Source organism: Pezoporus wallicus, unplaced genomic scaffold (genome assembly GCF_028554395.1).
Source record: "Pezoporus wallicus isolate ANWC-B61680 ecotype Strahan unplaced genomic scaffold, APGP_CSIRO_Pwel_v1 contig_6897, whole genome shotgun sequence".
Lineage (NCBI taxonomy): Eukaryota > Metazoa > Chordata > Aves > Psittaciformes > Psittacidae > Pezoporus > Pezoporus wallicus.
This window is the reverse complement of record NW_026636510.1, coordinates 1,843,252-1,862,574: the sequence shown is the minus strand read 5'-3', so window position 1 is coordinate 1,862,574 and position 19,323 is coordinate 1,843,252. Positions and strand designations below refer to the sequence as shown.

The 19,323-nt window shown below is 37.2% G+C and overlaps 1 protein-coding gene across 8 annotated transcripts in view; it reads right to left on the bottom strand.

The window, feature by feature from the left end:
* Nucleotides 1–1,100: 1,100 nt before the first annotated feature.
* Nucleotides 1,101–19,323, bottom strand: part of PEX5L (peroxisomal biogenesis factor 5 like) — a 108,792-nt gene continuing 90,569 nt past the window's right edge. For all 8 annotated transcript variants that reach the window (XM_057400466.1, XM_057400462.1, XM_057400464.1 and 5 more), the window contains 8 exons: nucleotides 16,389–16,484; nucleotides 9,709–9,825; nucleotides 7,693–7,836; nucleotides 6,766–6,836; nucleotides 5,387–5,584; nucleotides 3,881–4,046; nucleotides 3,350–3,507; nucleotides 1,101–2,604 (listed from right to left, as the gene is read on the bottom strand). In XM_057400466.1, coding sequence (XP_057256449.1) covers nucleotides 2,400–2,604; nucleotides 3,350–3,507; nucleotides 3,881–4,046; nucleotides 5,387–5,584; nucleotides 6,766–6,836; nucleotides 7,693–7,836; nucleotides 9,709–9,825; nucleotides 16,389–16,484 — 1,155 coding nt within the window. In that variant the 3' untranslated portion in view covers nucleotides 1,101–2,399. The remainder of the gene's footprint in view (nucleotides 2,605–3,349; nucleotides 3,508–3,880; nucleotides 4,047–5,386; nucleotides 5,585–6,765; nucleotides 6,837–7,692; nucleotides 7,837–9,708; nucleotides 9,826–16,388; nucleotides 16,485–19,323) is intronic.

The window sequence follows — 19,323 nt, the reverse complement described above, 5'->3', positions numbered from 1 at the left end:
AGTATCAAATGCCCTTTGTCATTCTGACTGAGAAGTCAAGCAGTTAAGTTTTGTTTTATTTGAAAGGTATAAAAATAAAGCTCTTGAGCAGCCAGTTCCTTTGGATAAGTACTGATTATCCTACACCACAGCACAAAGGATGTTCTGGAAGAATTTGTGTGATGGCAGGGCATCAAGCAAAATGTAAGCATATTGCTTTTGCCTTACTGCCTCTTCCCAAAGATGCCTCCCTTCTTTCTTACCACTTTCCAGATTCAGTTGCATTACACCTTCTGCTCTGCCTTATCACACATCACTATCAAAGCAAAGGCGCAAACTCTTATCAGAAGATATGCATACAGCAGCCCATTTAGCTAAAACAACACCCCCAGTCAGTCCTTGATAACAAATCCGTAGAGAAAGTTGCAGGAATGAGTTATGAAACGCTTGATAGCTAAATAGGAATACATGTGTAAGGAGCGAATTAATAAAGCACTACTAAAAAATTCCAGTAGCAGTTTCAGCATCTGTATTCTGTGGGAGAGAGTGTGAGGTAAGCCTTTTATTTTTTAATGAAAATTGATTATTTTTATTTAACAAGCTATAGTTGGTGATTAGATGCAGTGATTACACTGTCTTACCTGGAATTTTCCTTTAAGTGGTTGCTCAAAATAACAGACAGCTGCAAGAAACATTAGGTTTGTACTGTTGAAACTGTCCTGATTCCCACAGAGCTTCTTTCTCTGTGATCTTTGAGCTGGATTTTTCTTCTAACGTTGTTTGTAGGAAATGTGCTATTTGTCCCACTTTAACACATTTCAGTACCTACTTTGCACATTGAATTTCTGACCACAGAGCAACATAGTAGCCATTTGATTCGGCTTTTTATCTTTCACTGTATAGGAAAAAACCTGAAAATTATTACCTTAAAAATTTCTATTTCTGTCTTTGATTGACACATTCACCTTGAGCTAAATGTGTTTGATTGTAGCTGAATTAATCCCTTCATCATGTAATGCCCCAATACTGTTCCCCATTCATCCAGTCAGGGAAAATTATAGATGATGTGTATATATATATATGTGTATATATATATGTACACACACACATTTTTAGGCAGCTACGAATACTGATGTTATCGAAGGATTTAGTCTGCTATCATGGAGACCACTGAGTCCTTTGCTACTACTTGCTATAATAGCAGGATCAAACCTTAGTCTCAGTCCTACAAGCATACAGACCAACTTTTTCAGGGAAAATTTTCCCTTGAGCATGGTCTGCAGTCCTATGAAGATTCTTCTTTATTTGCAATAAAGATCTGTGGCTTAATATGTTCTGAAATGTCATCGTTCACCTACAACATGTATGTGCATGCACATGCATGTATGTGTGCAGTACCTGATGATAATAGAATGATCTTTCTAATGGATATTGCAGTTTATACTGTATTTGCATTTTTTAAACGGAAGAATATTGAAAACCTTCTCATCACATTTCAGGAAATTATATTTGGTCCTCTATGCCAACAAGGCTATCCTGTACATTCTGTTGTTAGTAACTAAAAGTGTAGCGCTATCTTACAAAAAGAAAAATTAAAGTGCATAAGTACATAGTTGCAGATCCTGCTATGAACCCCTTTGAAGCAGACGTGCTCTGTGCAAGATCAGGGATAGCTGGTTTGAACAGCAACAATTCTAGTGCAAATTACTGCTTCTGCTGGCAGCACTTGGCCTTCCCATATGTACATGGCCTAATCCCATAGACTTCCATGTATGATGTTTCTCTTAATGTTGCACATGGTTTGCAACTCAATGAGCCTGCAGGATTGGGCCCAAATTAATCGAAGTTACATTTGGAAGCAAAAATTTTCTTGATTGCCAGCTAATAAATATATTCAACCAAAATACATCAATTTTACATGCATCTGTTCTCAGAGCTATGTTAAAAATGGACCTTGAGAGGACTTTTCAACAAAGAAGCCAAAGGATAGGGAATCCACGTTGTAGGGCAAAGTGATGTCAGCATAGTGCGATGAGCTAGTAAGCAGGTTCCTTGGATGCATTGCTTCCATTCTGCTGTGCAATAATGATTATCTAGCTTTGTTTTTAATATATTTTTCTTTGTATAGCTGTGTATATATTGAGAGAGAGATCTTGCATGGGATGAAGTTCCTTTAGAAATGGCTACTTCATGTAATTCAGGGCTCTGTCAGATTAGCCACAGCTCATTTCAATCCTTTGAGTTTGAATTTATGTACAATATTTTGTGCTTTTGAACTTTTCCTTTTTAAGTAATGTCCAAGGGAAGTTCCTTACTGATCCACAGCCATGATTTTTTGAAAAATGTGGTCTTGTTGAGATGAGATATAAAAGAGTTCTCTGTTTCCTAATACAATATAATTGATTTGTGGATACCTTTTATTACGGCTCTAGATTAAAAGCTCTTAACAGAATATCTAGATCACCCACATTGGCAGCTTGAAATAGTTCTGGTTGGTCCATCATAGATAGAGCAATTCGAAGTGCTGCCCAAATATTGCCTGATAGAGCAGGATGGGGAACCTGTTGTTGATTTCTGCTCTTTCTTTGTAAACAGAGAGCAGTGAGAAAATTGCTGACAGCCTCTCTGTAGGGAAGAAGACAAAAGAAAGAAGCAATGTAATTTGTTTAATAGCTAGAGTAAAACCTTAGAAAGTTCTACGCTGGACTTCAAGTACATTATTTTACAATGTAGTTCATCAGTCTCTTTGTGTTACTCTTTCTTAGAGTTTCTTTAAACAAATGGATGTGGTGGCTAGTAATACAGAGCCCACTCTATTCATACATCTAGGGATATTGTCTTCACTGCTGTGTAGCTCCCCTTCATCATGTCATCCAGTTTACGCTGACAGTTGGATTAAGCACCCTGGAATCATGCTTGATTCCTGAAGACTGTACTGAAAGTGTTTTTGAGGGGATTAACTACCTGAAGCAGTTTAACTGAAATTTTCTTTGGACAGGCTCTTACATTTTCTTTTAGAAAAGCTCTTAAGCACAGGACTACATTTAAGTGTGGGAACAATCCCATTGTTTATAAAAGGAGTACTTGGACTTAGAGCTAAACAAAATATTTAAGCAGCTTGCTGAATAAGGGATTTATTTTCTTTTAATAGAATCTAGTAGTTCTGTTACGTAGAGTTTGTGGCTATAAGAAAAGTATTATTGATTTGTTAGTACTTTTTAAAAAATAATTACTAATTTTTGCAACAGCTGAGATTACAGAGCTATAATCTGATATTTCTTTTTTAATTAGATAGCTCCAGCTAGAAAATGAATTTTCACATTGTAGTTAAGATGCCTCACTTTTCTGTTTGCACGTTTTTGTAACTTACCTGTATGCCCCTAGGTTGATGCAGCTTATCCCTAAATTGTATCTGGACCTAATGAAGCCAGGTTGAATTTCTAAAGCACGTGTGTAGGCTTCGACAGCTTCTTCACTTCGATCCCCATTTGCCAAGGTTGCTCCAAGACGGTTCCATAATGTATAGTCCTGATGAGAAAATGAGTTTTCTATTGTAGGTGTCAAAAAGGCACATAATAGCTCTTTTTTGCTTCTAAGGTGAGGAGGACTGCAGAAAATAACAGTATCGTGTTTCCTCGTAATTGACACAGAATGTGAGGTTCTGACTCCTCATTATAGGCAACTTTATATAACTAGTACAATCAATCAGAACACAGCTAGAAATTGGACATATATAAATCTGCTTCTAAATGGGACTATCTTGTAATTAACATTTCTATTTCAGATATTAAAATTTTAATGGCTGAAGTGATATCTCATTAATATTACCTGGATCAAGAGTGGAGAAAGAAAATGGCCTGTAAAAGCTGAATTCTTACAAATGTAAAAGCATAAAATGTACCTCTGGTCGAACAGTTAAAGCAGCACTAAATGCATCTATTGCTCTGTTAAATTCTCCATTCAGGTGGAAAAGAACTCCAAGTCCTGTCTGCAAGTCAGGGTCTATCATATCGCCATTCTGGTGAGCAGCCTCCAGATACAAATCCTTTACTTCTTCAAGTAATGAGCTAGATAAGGGTGAAAAATAACAGTATTCAATTTTGCAATTCTTTACAAATATTGCAGTGTTGATTGCATAGCCAAATAAATTTATAAATAAATTTATAAATCCTTATAGTGGGATTTATCAGAAGAGATATAACTTGAAAATAAGCTTCAGCACAGCACAGATTAACTTCCAGGTGCAGGAATAAAAAAGTTCACCTATATAATGAAGTCGTAGTGCAGCTGTGAACCCAAGTGAGATAACATGAAGGCTTATTAAAGTGTTAAAATTAGATGAGTTTCTCAGATGTAATAGAGTTCTTTACTGGCAAAAATAGTAGTCATTAATAGTAGTCATTATAAAGAGGAATAGATCAAGTGACCAGACAAGACCCAGAAGAAAGATGCCAAAATTTAAGTAAGTCCTCTGTACCCACTGTGGGATTCACAAAACCTTTGCATTGACACCACCAGATGTCAGTGGGATTAAGCCAAAGTAGAATAGCACACATCAATTAAGCAGAACTTTGTTTTATTTTTGCTTATACTAAATTATCTTGTCAGCCCAGGGCTTGTTAGGATAAGGGCCTGTCTTCAAAATGACAAGCAGTGAGATAGCCCTGGTGATTTAGTTCTATAAATTATGTTTATGCCTGTAATGACTGTATCATGCATCTCGCAATGCAGCAGTACTTATTTATCAGTCTCATGAAATCACGATGAAGGGCTGCCAACTCATGATTTTGTTTGTTATTTAAAATGGCTGCCAGCTCCCTTTACAGTGTGCTAGGCTGAAGTCAAATAAAACGACTACACTATCTCTTTGCTTAGATCCAGAATAGCTTTTAAACAGGCAGATGCTACCTCTCAGTGTTTTCAGTGAAATGAAGTCACATCCCACTGAAAAATGGCTGTCATTCCTGGATTCTAGTGGCATGATAGGGGTATAGGAAATATGTTTAACAGTAGGGAGAACATACACATGTAGAGCAGGTTACAGGCCTGGTATGGATTTGGAAACAGCTGAAGAATGAAGATGCAGGATTTGGGAATACAGAGGTAGCAGACAAGGTCAGGAGAAAGTGATGTGAACTGAGTTTTTAGCTTCTTTATTAATGTTTTGGTGGTTGTTTTTGTTGTTTGTTTGTTTGTTTGTTTGTTTAACTTCCACCAATGGTGTAAGATACATCCTTCAGTTGCTAAACCGATTGTCTTATCTTGGTTCCCTACTTCTGCCAGTAGAGATACTGAGTCTTCCATCATAGGGAACAGGCTGAATGTCTGCAGAGTAAGGGGAAACAGCATCCACCATCATTTCTAGTAATGTTAAAATTTCCACCACTGAGATTTACACTGCGTTTACCTTTCGTCTGATGCCTTAGACATTCTCCTGGTAAGTGCTGGGGACCCTTTTTTGCTTTTAGCTATATGCTTGTATTTTGGATTTTGCTTTATCCAGTTTCTTAGAGCTTGATAGGCTTCTTGTTGATGGCCAGTGTTAGTATAACTTACAGCCAGGGCCATCAGAGCTTTTAGGTTGTTCGGCTGTAGTTCCAAGCACCTAAAAGGCAGAAAATAAAAATACATTGAGGTATTTCTTTTAGCCAAACACAATTCTTGATTTCTTTCAAAATAATCTGTGTCAAAAAAAAAAAAAAGAAAAAAAATCAGACAAGTAAGATCTACCCAGTAATATATTTAAAGAATGGACTTTGTCTTATTTTTCTGTGGTAAGTGCATTATGTGTAGGTATATACACACATGTATGCATGCACATTGCTGTGCGTATACACTTAAGTGTATCAACGTATGCATACAAGTTTTGTTTCCATCCTTCTGGTTATGAGTAAATGTAGGTAGATTCATTTTTATAATACCTGTCTAGTAAATAGAGAAGCTTTATGTAAATTCAAGCGAGTGGATTAAAATAGTTTGCAGCTATATAAAAAAAGTGTTTTGAAGACGAAATTTCCTCCATCCGTGTGAATCTTTTCAGTCGTGCTGAATTCCCAGTTTTTCTGGTCTTTCTATGGTTATATATCATTAACCGAAAACAGAATCTCATCTATTTTGTGAACACCGCTCTTGCTTCTTTCAGAATGGTGGGGATGAGCAAGCCTGAAATCAGGCAACCCCTTGGATTTTTACCCAGGCAAGCTAATAAGTTACATATTAATAAGTTAGAGTATCCTTAGGTGAAATGGCTAGATGGTTAGCGTTGCTAATGCAATTGAATATGCAGAGGGAACCCACTATGGAAGGACAATAATAATGCTGATATTTTGGAAATGACATTTTACATACAAGCATACGGTGATCTTTGCATCTCTATCAGCCTAAGAATGTTGTCGGTTTAGTATTCAGCAGCTGAAGTGAGCTCGTTCCAATTAAAAAGCCTTCTTCATTAAAGGACAGACTACACAAAACATTCCAAGTGGCTAGAATATAAAAAGGGTACTTCATTTGCATTAGGCCTAATTCATGTTTATCATGTCATGTAACTTTTCTTTTTGTGCAACTACTTAAATTACTAAATTTAATATTGCACTTATTTAATAAACAAGCAATATTAATCACTAGTCATCCATCTGAAGTCACTGGGAATATTTGTATATCTATGTCAGTGCTTTACTTGGTTAAATAAATACTTCATATTACAAGATAGGTATCATGTTAAATATACGTAGGTCTGTGTTACCTAATACTCATCAGACCCCTTATTTAGCAATTATCTTCATTTACCTTTGGAGGGCGACAATGGCTGCCGGCTCATTTTCATTCTCTGCTTGTGTTATACCCAGGAACTGCCACGCCTGCAAAAATAATCATCATAGTGATATTTTGTTATATATACCCAACTGCAAGCAGAGTTACAACTAATATCATTGTTAAGCAGCAGGGTGAATAAAAATAGCAGATCTGTCCAGCACTAGCTACAGATGTTTCCACAGTGTGCATACCAACATCATAAATCAGTGCAGTTTTGAATATCTTTGGGACTGATAATATTTGTAATGAATGAGTGCAAAGGTATTCTGTCAGTGATCACATGATGATTTCTTAAATTTGAATTGCTGTACTTTTTACATATTGCTAGAATTTTATGGGAAACGAGGAAGAACAATTATGAAGTTGTATACATTTAAGGGATTCAAGAATGTCTGGGGATTCTCTCTGCTTTTCAAAATACTGCTGGTTAATTTAATGAGGTAATAGATTCAACGAGACCTAGATACACTGTAAATATTTTTCATGTTTCACAGAAAACAGACTTTACATATATATTTTTTGAAAACATCAATATTTCAGAAATTAATATAACTTTTAAAGATTTTTCAACATTCTTGTTAAATCAAAAATGTTCATCTTTCAATAGCAGTGTTTAAGAGATAGTTTGAAAACATCAGGGAAAGAAGGAAAGGTTTGAAATATTGTATCTTTTGAATGCTTTTAAATGACAACTTGGAAATGATATCATTTCAAAAATAGATTCTCATCTTTTGAAGAGCTCACCTTTCAAGGCATATACTATTTCAAAACCACTGTTAGCATTCAGCCTGTTTCAGTCAGTCATGACCCGCAAAGGTTTGGGCCCTGAAATCTCTCCAACATTGCACGCTAAAGGGAGTCCCCTTTTCCTTTATCAATGAAAGGCACATGGGTGAATACCTCTGCATCATTGGGTTCTTGTAGAATAGCAGCTTCCAGGTATAAGATTGTAACTGGCAGGTCACCTTCTTTCATTTTTTTCAGTCCTTCCTCAAAAGCACCAGGCCAGTCTTTAAAGGGATTCTCAGTATGGAAAAAATAACCCTGGAGAAGAGAGATAATGGACCCATGATGAAGCACAGTAGCAAGGAATGGCATCTCTGTAAAATTAAATGACTCACGATTTCCCAACTGAATGTAAATATGCTTTGTTCTATGAAAATAGTACGACTCCCCCTCCCTGAAATGTCACTGAAAAAACCTGTAAAAGCCTAGCATCACTGGACATTTATGTTTCTGCTCTCTTTATTTTTACTTTAGCTCTGTAGTAACACTTACTGGTACTCATGTTGGGCTCTCCTGCGCCATCAAATATAATGGCAACAACTCACACTGTCTGCAATAACAGCAGAACTGAACCTAGCATGAGCCTGATCCAGTTTGGTGGTGAAAAGCACGAACCAAGCAGTGGACTCCCTGCAGTGCTTGTAACCTGATTCTGTTCAGTTAATAGTCTGAAAGCTTCAATTAACCTTCAAGGTACAGAAGAGTGTTGCAAATACCTGAGTTTATTTTAGTATTTTAAATTTTGCCTTGCTGCTGCAGTGTAAGTGGTGTATGCTAATATCAGCTACACAGTAAAAATCAAATTACTGATCAAGTTACCCACCCTGTTCAATATCTTTGTCACTGACATGGACAGTGGGATTGAGTGTGCCCTCAGCAAGTTAGCCAACGACACCAAGCTGTATGGCTTGGTTGATACGCTGGAGGGAAGGGATGTGATCCAGAGGGACCTGGACATTCTTGAGAGGTGCGTCAGTGCCAACCTCATAAAGTTCAACCAAGCCAAGTGTAAGGTCCTACACCTGGGTCAGAGCAATCCCAGGCACAGCTACAGGTTGGGTGGAGAAGAGATGCAGAGCAGCCCTGCGGAGACAGACTTGGGGGTGTTGGTTGATGAGAAAATGAACATGAGCAGACAGTGTGCGCTTGCAGCCCAGAAAGCCAACCGTATTCTGGGCTGCATCAAAAGGAGCGTGATCAGCAGGTCAAAGGAGGTGATCCTGCCCCTCTGCTCTGCTCTTGTGAGACCTCACCTGGAGTATTGTGTGCAGTTCTGGTGTCCTCAACATAAAAAGGACATGGAACTGTTGGAACAAGTCCAGAGAAGGGCCATGAGGATGATCAAGGAGGACCTCCTATATGAAGATAGGCTGAGGAAGTTGGGGCTGTTCAGCCTGGAGAAGAGAAGGCTGCATGGAGACCTCATAGCAGCCTTCCAGTATCTGAAGGGGGCCTATAGGGATGTTGGGGATGAACTCTTCATTAGGGACTGTAGTGATAGGACAAGGGGTAACGGGTTAAAACTTAAACAGGGGAAGTTTAGATTGGATATAAGGAGGAAGTTCTTTACTATAAGGGTGGTGAGGCACTGGAATAAGTTCCCCAGAGAAGTCGTGAATGCTCCATCCCTGGTGGTGTTCAAGGCCAGGTTGGACAGAGCCTTGAGTGGCATGGTTTAGTGTGAAGTGTCCCTGTTCATGGTGGGAGGGCTGGAACTAGATGATCTTAAGGTCCTTTCCAACCCAAACCATTCTATGATTCTAAATTAAAACATATGATGGAGGGAATGGAGAGACAGAATTTCATCATTTCTATTCTCAACAGTGTTTGAATGTGCCAACTGAGATTTTTTTATTTGGTGCTTTTCCTAAAGTGCCCATCTTCAAAAGTGCCCATAATCTAGCAGTTTGCTTTGTGAACCTTCTAGCTGAATTCTGGCAGCGTGCAAGTCTAAATGTGTTCTCACTATGATAAGGTTTTTTAATCTACCCCACTCCCAGACAGTCAAGGAGAATGATCTCTTCTGGGCAAAATTAGCTTCTGTGTCCAAAGAGTTTTCTTGGGTTGCCTTGAATAGCTGAGACTCATCTCAAAGTTTCACAGGAAGGATATTAAAAACCTTTGTGTTACCTTCTCAATGGTTGAGATGGTGACTTGTCCTGGTGCTTCCTGGTTCTCTGAAATCCAGTTTCTGCGAGCCATTTCTTCCCATTCTGCTTGCATTTTATCCCAAAACTCTGTGTCTGACTAGAAGAAAAAGAGGGAAGAAATGAACAACAAAACTTTAAAATGAAATGGTAAGCTTTCAATATCTTTCTACCAGTGGTCAGAGTCTGGCAATTCTGCTGAGCAATATTAATTCCATTACTAATCATACTGACTGAAGCTCATATTTGGAATTCCATAATTAATTTTCCTCTTTTGCATTGGAATGCATTTCATCAAGAGAAACTCTTTATTTCAGAGACAGTGTATGCGCTGTTTGAAGCAGGATTTGCAGCAGCTTACACTGCACCTTACTGATGCTAACAGCAAGTTATTACATAAAATGTAAAGGAAACGAATGCTACTTGTCCCTGGCCAAAAAAAAACCCAACAAAAAACTAATTATTTATTTATGTTAAAGAATAATAATAGATAAAACCATTTAAAAGAGAACAAGCATCCCATTTTGGTACATTAAGCATCATTTTCAATTATGTAAAAGGGCAATATTAAAGCTGAGACAGAGGGTGTTTGCACAAAAGAATTAATGCAAATAGGACTTTCTGACATGGAGAAATCTTAATACTACCTCAGACACTGTGCTGGTGAGAGGAGTCTATAAGACGACCTGAAGTTTACAGTAAAATTAACATTCCCCTCAAAGATGAGGGAAAATGCATATACAAGAGAAACAGAAATGATCGAATGAAATTTAGGAATGAGGGAACTACAACGGCTCCTAGAAAATGATGCCAAGAAACAGAACTAGGATTAAAAAAAAAAAATGGGGAGAATCCAAGTTAAGGTGCTGTCTTTTTAGCCTCCACACATCAGTCAGAATCCCTGAAAAGCAGTTCCATAGCAGAATGTATGTTCAGCACTATGAACCTTTGCAATGTTCTCCAGTTCCTAGAAGGTCATGGCCAGAACTTCAGTGAACTGACACTATGCAGGGCACAGTTTCTCAACTTATTTATGCCAGAGACAACAGTACAAATAATTATATTGAGGTTCAGACAGAACTATTTGAGAGTGAGCTGCTAATCAAAATGAACTGAAGGTAGTATAAATTGGTTCAGATAATTTTGTCTGCATCTTCATTACAAAACTGACCACTTTGCTACTGCTCCATAGCCAGTCAAGATTCGCAAAAACCAAAGCTTAGTCTGTGATTGCATTGCTTGTTACAACTCTCCTTAGGTACTTGGGAAAAGGAAAGTACACACTCTTCCTGCCAAAATGTCATCATGTGCCTCCTGATGTCCAGCACTTTGCTCCAGGAGACTTAGAAATGTCTGAGTTAGGCAATTACTGGATCTGTGAAGGTACCTGCTATGTTCTTCTGTGGATTAGGAAACAAATGTGAATCATTCACTCCTGCAGAGGAGATTTCACTCTTTGTCACTGGAGTGAACAGAACTTGACAAATCTGTTAAATGACAATTTCCAAGGTTTCAAAATTTGCTTTTATTCCAAATTTGAAGGAAATAGTGTCTTATAAATAGTTGAGAAATTGTGAGGAAATGTCCATTTAGGATTTGAAAAGGACAGGATAATGAATCAGATCACTCCTTCTTTTACTCATATCAGCCATGACCAGAAGCACTTGAATCCATTAAACTACCTTGTTCAACAGATGTCTCTATCAACTATTTTGCATTCAGTGCAAATCTGTACTGCCCTGAATAAAAAATTACTTGACCATGGTTTTGCTGGCAGTAATTTTGAGATTCAGGAGGAGGTAAAGGACTGGAAATTTCCCTTTCCTACAGATTAATATTAGTATTGAATTTATTAGTATTAATATTGAAAAATAATTAGTAATGCCTTCTTAGTCTTACAGGAGTAGTGATATTTATATGAGTATATATAATGTTTATATTAGACTTTTTGCTTGTGTTTTTCCCCACAATAATCCCTTATGAATCAGTGGTTTGTTTCACATAGGTACAGGATGGACCTAAATCCCCCTGCTTGCATTTTTAAGAAATTCAAAAGTACCAGTTTTGGGTAAAACACAGCTAATTATTAGCAAGATTAGATTAAAACATATCTGATACAGCACCGGCATTTGGAAAACACATTTCTGCATATTGTAAGCAAGCATGTAAGTGGTTTCAAGTCTTAAATTCAAATTTAGCTGCTTAATTACACTTTTATAATTCACAGAGAAGTTCACTATGTGCATACTCCACTTAAAAAGCTAATGAATTACTATGCATTCAAGTAGCCATGCTTAATGTCTATCTATAGTGAGCAAAAGGTGGAGAGAAAATATAATGGGGAGAAGACATGATTTGCTAGAATGTGTCTCAGTGCATCACATGCCACTTGGACACAGACCAGGACCCAGCTGCTAATTTGCAAATATAAGCAAAGATTTGCTTGTTTGGGCCAAATGGGCTTATGTCCCAGCTACAGTTTTCTAAGTACACCAAGAATGTGGGGTTTCCAAAACTGGTATGGCAAAGCTGCACTGAGCAACTGGATCATGTCCAATTATGGCACCTGGTAAAATGCTATAATATTACTGTGACAAATAGTAGTGTCAATAGCAGAGCTGTTTAAGGTCCTTGAGGAAGAGGACTGTAAATATTACACAGACTTTGCTTAAAGGGCTATGTCTGTTTCAGCTGTCCTTAGTAGCAATTTTTTCAATGACTTCAGTGGCAGGAGGGTTAAATGAACGAGTGTTTCAGAAAATCTGGCTCCTAGATCTAATTTTAATTCTATTTGCTATGTGGCTGGTGCCAGTTACCTCATTTCAATGTTTCTGCTGCCTTAATGCTGGCAAATTACTTTGGACATACTGAAAGTTTTCAGACCAGTTGAACACATTTAACACGTTCTCAGGTCATCTGCAGCAAAGTGGAATGACAGCCAGGAAAAATGTTCATATCATCTCACTGCTTCCAAGCAGAAAATTCTGCATTTTGTCAAAGATGCTGTTTTTATTGTTAGTATTTAAGAACATGCTGAAGCAGTTAAACAATGTGAAGCAAAATATTTCCAGGCTTTTTGCTTCCTATGATACAAAGAGAGGTGGTGGTGTGGGGTGGTGTACTTTCTGAATATTGCTGGCTGATTTCTAAATTTACCTATTTTTATAACATTTACAGTAGAATTTTGCCTGTCCTGTACTGCCAAAAATTAATTTGCAGTGTTCCTTCCTGATGAATGCAGAAGAAAGGAAGGTTCTGTGATTGTTCTTTCTTTGAATTACTTCATCAACATACACTTCAATGTGAAAGACATAGTAAGTTAAATTTATGTGCTAACATAAGATTTCCTTAGCTGATATCTTCTCAAAACAAAATTTTAAATATGCCTTTTTAGTAAGGTTTAGAGATAGAATGTATATCAAGGCAAAGGTTTCCATTGTGATTTGAGACTACCAAGTAAATACATCTGAATGCTTAAGCTCCTATGTCCCAGTTTAAAATGTGCTTTAGGCAATCTTAGGCACATCCATGTTGAAATAGTGACACAGGAATACCATAGACACAGAAAGTATTCTAATTGGTATTCATGGGAACCACAAAGCTGATGATTCTGGACTATGTTTTCCTAGTCTAGAATAAACTAATCCCATCTTCTTCCTACTATGGTCTCATAATTTAGCTGTAGTATGTCTGATGCTTCTAACAGTATAGTTATACAGCAGATGGCTCTTGTGGCATGGTGGTGTAAATAAAATGATGCTGAGAAGGACAGCTCAAAATTTCTTTTGCGTAAGCTCACAAGACTGTTGCATCTTCAATTTCATCTCTACATCAAGGAACTGTGGAGTAAGAAAATATCAAAATTGCTTTTTTTCTTTTCCATCTGAAACATTTCTCAGTTGGAAGTTTTTTGCACTTTCTTGTTTGTTTATTTAACTCGTTACCAACAGGACGGTGGATGATAAATATCATTTTAACAGAATTTAGGTACAGGATGGACCTGAATCCAGAATTGAAGTACTAATGTTTGGTAAAACAGTTCATTATTAGAAAGATTACATTAAAACATAATTGGTATGGCACTGGCACTTGGAAATCACGAAGACTTTAGGCTATCTGTGCTTCCCTCGTGTATAGCAAAGGGATGATGCAAAAATCAAATATCCAGTTTCCAGAATGACAGGGAATTTAGCAAAGTGCAAATTGTTGCAAGGGAATCTTCACCCTCTCATGTAAAAAGCTGATTTACTTACCTCTTTATTCTTAAAAGATTCCCCAATAGCATAGACATCTTTAAACCTTCTTATGAAAGAATTACCTCGCAGATCTACATTAATCTCAAAGTTTGACATGTTAAAACCATTCCCAAAGCTCTTAAGTGAATATTGGGTGGAAGATAAAGTTTGGTGTCTTCATTTACTGAATTGTTAATTAATTCTTTTCAAACTAGGCTACAAAGACCCTGAGATTTGCTTCCTTTTCTTCATCAGTTTTCTGGCTAATCTTGCCACTTGGAGATTTCCCAGTTGAAGAATATTACAGGAATATCCAAAGCCGAAAGAATAAATTTGAGAACTGCATCTATTCTCCGCTTAAGAAAGTACTAATCTTTCTGAGATGGGCTGCAATTTTTTTCAATCACTCTGGCTTTCTTAGCACTTCATTTTAGCTATGATGAAACTTCAACTCTTTTCATATGCAAATGAAAATAGCTGCTGTATAAGATCCTGAAGAATCCTTTCCTTTACATTTTAACGACCTGGGCCAAATTTCTGTTTTAAGCAAAAAAAAAAATTTAAGACTGCCAGCTGAACAGCTAGGGAAGCATTTAATTAGATTCTTTTTAATAGCTGTTTGTGAGGCTATATTAAAGCATTTAACAATCTGTTGCCTCAGAATGACCTTTTAATGCGCAGGTGTATTTTTTACTATATATTCTCCTTCATACTTTACTCTGTAAACTAATTCAGTAATATCTTCTAGTCTGTTGTTGGCCTCAGATAATTTTTATTTCTGTTGAATGCCTGAGAACTCCCCATCACACATAGTTTCTGGCAATTGCAGGAGTACTGATATCATTTGCTTAACCACTAACTGTAACACAAAGATATCCATCATCAGATTCCCGTGTCACAATCACAGATTACAGCACAACCTGTCCCATTTTAAGGATCAGTCTGCGATGCAATTAGTCAATTAGTAACATCTAGAGCATTTTAAGGAGTGTCAATCTGAAAGCAAATCTCTCCTTTCCTACCAGGAGCAAATGTGTATGATACGTGACATCAGTGTCACTAGCAGATTTTTATAAAGAATCTATTTGATCGGAAAAAAAACAGTGCATTCAGAAAATACAAGAAAAATGCCTTCAGTTTATAGTTCATAAAACAGCTAGCTTACGCATTGTGTTCATTTTAGCCTTGTACACTAAGACATTTTTCTGTGTCCAGTAAAATACTAAGAAAACATGGTAGAAACCATACAGTCTTACCTTAGCATATCATGAAAATCAAATTAACTTTTTAAATGAGAAATCCTGATTCCAGCTAGAAGCCACCATATGATTTTGGCCTTGTTTTCTTTGTAATTAACCAATATTAATCTAGAATAGGTCAACTGCCAACACTGCAATTACAGTGGTATAAAACTTGAGTTAGAGGAGTATTAAAATACAGGCACTAAACTTTAAACCTAAATCCAAATATCTCTGAAGTGTTCTAGATGTTTTGAGACTAATGGGACTGCAGTTAATGTCAAAAATAATCAGTTTTGAGGAACCAGTTTCACAGCCTTATCTTTCCACCCCAAAAACTCATTTCAGTAGCTGTTACATAAGGCAGACTGAACTTTTGTCCTTTGTTGGATGCAGCTGCCTTTGCTCTTTGTGGTGATGGGATGTTGAAAGGTTACCGACTGGACCCCTAAGAAGATTTGATGCTCAAGGTCAATAGTTATATTTGATTTTTCTTTGTTTCTGTTAAAAAACTATATATGCCATCTTGTCTCTAGAGAGAACTGGGATCTCAGCTGGGACTAGTGATATAGGGCAACACTCAAGAGGCATTTTTCATGTTGGAAAAGTAGTGGAAAAAAAACAGAAGTGCAATAGGAGACCTATCCAAATACCTGCACCTTTCAAACTAAATTGATTTGTTAGGAAACGAGTGCTCCTGTATTTAACATTCTGCCACTAATTATAAAAATTGATGCATGATTACTGCTATGCATGCAGCTATCCATGACAGCAAGTAATCATCCTGCTTATCAATGATTCTGAATTCCATTTTCACTGTGGAGAACTGGTCTGTGCCTGAGCTTAAATAACTGAATGCACATATTCAGTTCCTGGGGAAAAAATATGTTTCACTCTTATACTTTAAGTTTGGAAGTACTTACATTTATGGGGATTTTTTCTTGACCTACTTGCTATAGCAATAAAAGTCGAGCTTGAGAAGTTGGTTCTGTCTAATCTTCATTTATAGCTAAGTTATTCATTTATTTCCTTTTTAAGATAGAAACTGCTATTTCAAATGAGTAACTCCAGGCAATGTATCTAGTCTCTGCTTTAAACAATCCAGTTCCGACTTTCTCCTATACCTGTGCTGTACGATAAGAAATCCATAGAACATTAGCTGCAAATGAAAAGAGTAAATGGAGCAATACCTCAACAGCCGCCTTTGCTCTTTCAAATTCCTCCTCCAAAGAGTGATTTCTGGAGAGTAAAGGCCCGCCCCAGCGCTGCTCCTTAGTTGATCGTGCCTAAAAGAGAAAAGAATAAATCAGAAAGGGATGACATCCTCTCTGCCACATTTCTGAGTTATTTCCTAAAATTGCCTACAGCCTGAAATGGCCTTTTGCTTGGGCAAAACTAGTTGCATCCCTGCATGAACTCCTCTGAATTCTCTTACACTGTAGCAGAGATCATTCCTCATGGGAAGCAGAGTAATTGATCTTTTCCAGACTTTATTTTTACTCAAGATGTGTGAAAGACATAGAGACCTCCAGGAAAAGACAATGCGAGAGTTGGGCTACAAAGAGAAGAGCTGACTATTTTGTGTAAGACTTTTACCTTAATTGTTCCTTCTCCAGTATTATGACTGTGGCAATGCATTCCACTCTTTATGCTCCAGGAAGAAGACATCTGATTTTCCCTGTATATTTTGTGGTGTTCTTTCAGATTCTGCTTTGATACCACACTAGAGAGCCACATTTGCTACAGATTTCACTGGAAGCACAGATGCTTTTTACAGTCAGCAGCTCTCTTTTCTGCGCCTTACTATCAGTCGATCCCATTGGAAGAACATGACAAGTTTCTCCCCGTTCTTTTATTAAAAACATTTTAGTTATTTTTTTGCACAAAAGGCCCAGTACAAAACCAAACAGTATTCAGTGAGGGCATAGGAAAACACAGAGTGTTTTTTTTCTAAGCAGAGCTCTGACTGCTAATCCCTTTCCTCATGTTTGTTAGAGGTTAAACTCATTAGCCATTTGCCTGACCATGGTCCCTAATGTATTAATTTATATTATATTTCTGATGACTGTACTTGTAATATTCATTGAGCCATATTGCTAAACCACTAATTCTGCTCATTTCACGCATATTGGGCTGGAACTGCAAGTGGAATGTGCACTGTTGGGGTGAAACACCCCAGACATATAAGTCATGTGCAATGCATGGTCAAATAGGTATGTCTGTGTGGATTTTTACCTAGGAAAGATGACATTCGTTTGTCAATCTAGCTCTAAAGTTTCTATTTGTTCCTGAGTCTTTGGTCTCTCTGATAGATTGATGAGTGAAATATATACTGGGTTGATGATACACATGAGGTTAGAAGAGAATGACCCTGCACAATTTCTATGAGACCAGGTGGTGGGGGGCACTGCATGCATTCTTCTATGTTGGTTTCTGGGCTTTGCTGCAAGTGATGGAAGCACAGAGCATGAGAGAAGATCTGCACTGAGGATCTGTTGTTTCTGCTTTCACACTGACTGTCTCTGGTCTGTGTTGTTGGAAAAGTACTTTTATTATTTGGTGAGGCCAGGAAGAGATACCAGGTTGTCATTAAAAACATGCCAAAACCCAATCCTATACACAAACCAGTTATTTTAGTGAATAATAGAGTTTAGGGCAGAAGAGACAACAGATTTAAGTCATCTATTTATTTATATATCATACAACAGTACTTGTCACTCAACATCTGCAAGCTGAAACTGATGTTCCACAGAGAATAAACTGAGGTTGTCTGGAATATGTGTCTTTGAGGAGGGTGTGTGGTTTTAATTTAAAGTTATCAAGAGACCTTAATCTTATCACTTTATTTGCAAATTAATTTAATTGCTGTCCTTGTTTTTCTTATTAGTTTTCCTTTCAGTTTCCAACTATCACTTTTTACTCTTTTTCCAGTAGTTTAAAGATCTTTTTAGTACCCAGTATTTTCTCTCTGGAAAGATACTGATGTCTTGAATCAGGTTTTAACTGTATTTTAAATTATATAAAGAGGTTGAGATTCTAAATTACCTCATTATGAGGCATTTTCTTCTGATTTCAGCTTTTTTTTGTGTCTCTTTTATTCTCCCTCTTTATTTTTTATAGCTCTATTTTTTTAATAGCCATACAGAAAACCAAAGAAAACACTATATTCCAGTTATCTGTCTTGCTGTTTCTCTATACAGAATTGGGGTGATTGCCAGTGTCCCACTAATTATGCCTGCTTCTGCACGCTCATCTTGCTACAGTACCGTACACGTTGTCACGTTGACATCCTTGTACACTCTGAACTATAGATTCTTTTCAAATTGCCTTCCAGCATAATGTTGTAAGTAGAGCCTGTGTTCTAGTTCTGAAATGTATTATTTTGTGACTGTATTGGAATATGTCTTTGTACAGATGTATTGGTCATCAGCTCAAGACTGGCTGGTAATGATTCCCTTATTTACATATTTTTCATTACATTTTTTGCATCATATGCCAGTTTTATCAGGAATGGTTTGCATCTTTATTTTCAGATCAGTAAAACCAAAGACCGTGGCTTCTCTTTGGAATTGCAGAAGAGCCCCTATGTGATTACAATTCATAGTAAATAACTACTGTTCTTGAGATCTTAGGTTAGCCAGTTTTTTATCTGTTTAACAGCTGCTTTATTCATACGGTATGGTGCCAATTTTAAAAGCAGAATATGGTAAGTTAATTCAAACATCTTTCAGAATATCACACAGCAACATTTATCAACCTGACCTGTAATCTGATCAAAGAATTATATTTGGTTTCTTGACACAAAACTCTGTTGCAAGACATTAGTTATGTTCCTAGGCTTTTCATTATTTATAAGGTGGCTCTTGCAAACTTTGATTACTTCCACTTCTTAATCTTTTGTTTCCAGTGACTGCAGTTTCCTTAGGTCACGTACAGTACTGTAAATCATGACACTCAGACTGAGCAGTGCTGCAGAAGGGGAGAGTGTGCTTGTTGGGGCAGTAGAGAGGTGAAGGGGAAAAGAACAAAAAAAGCCGATGTCTCCTACATCCGTGCCATGTAGGGCATGGCACGTCTGCCGCTTGTCAGAGTATACACACTGTCCCCACATATTCCCCTCAGAAA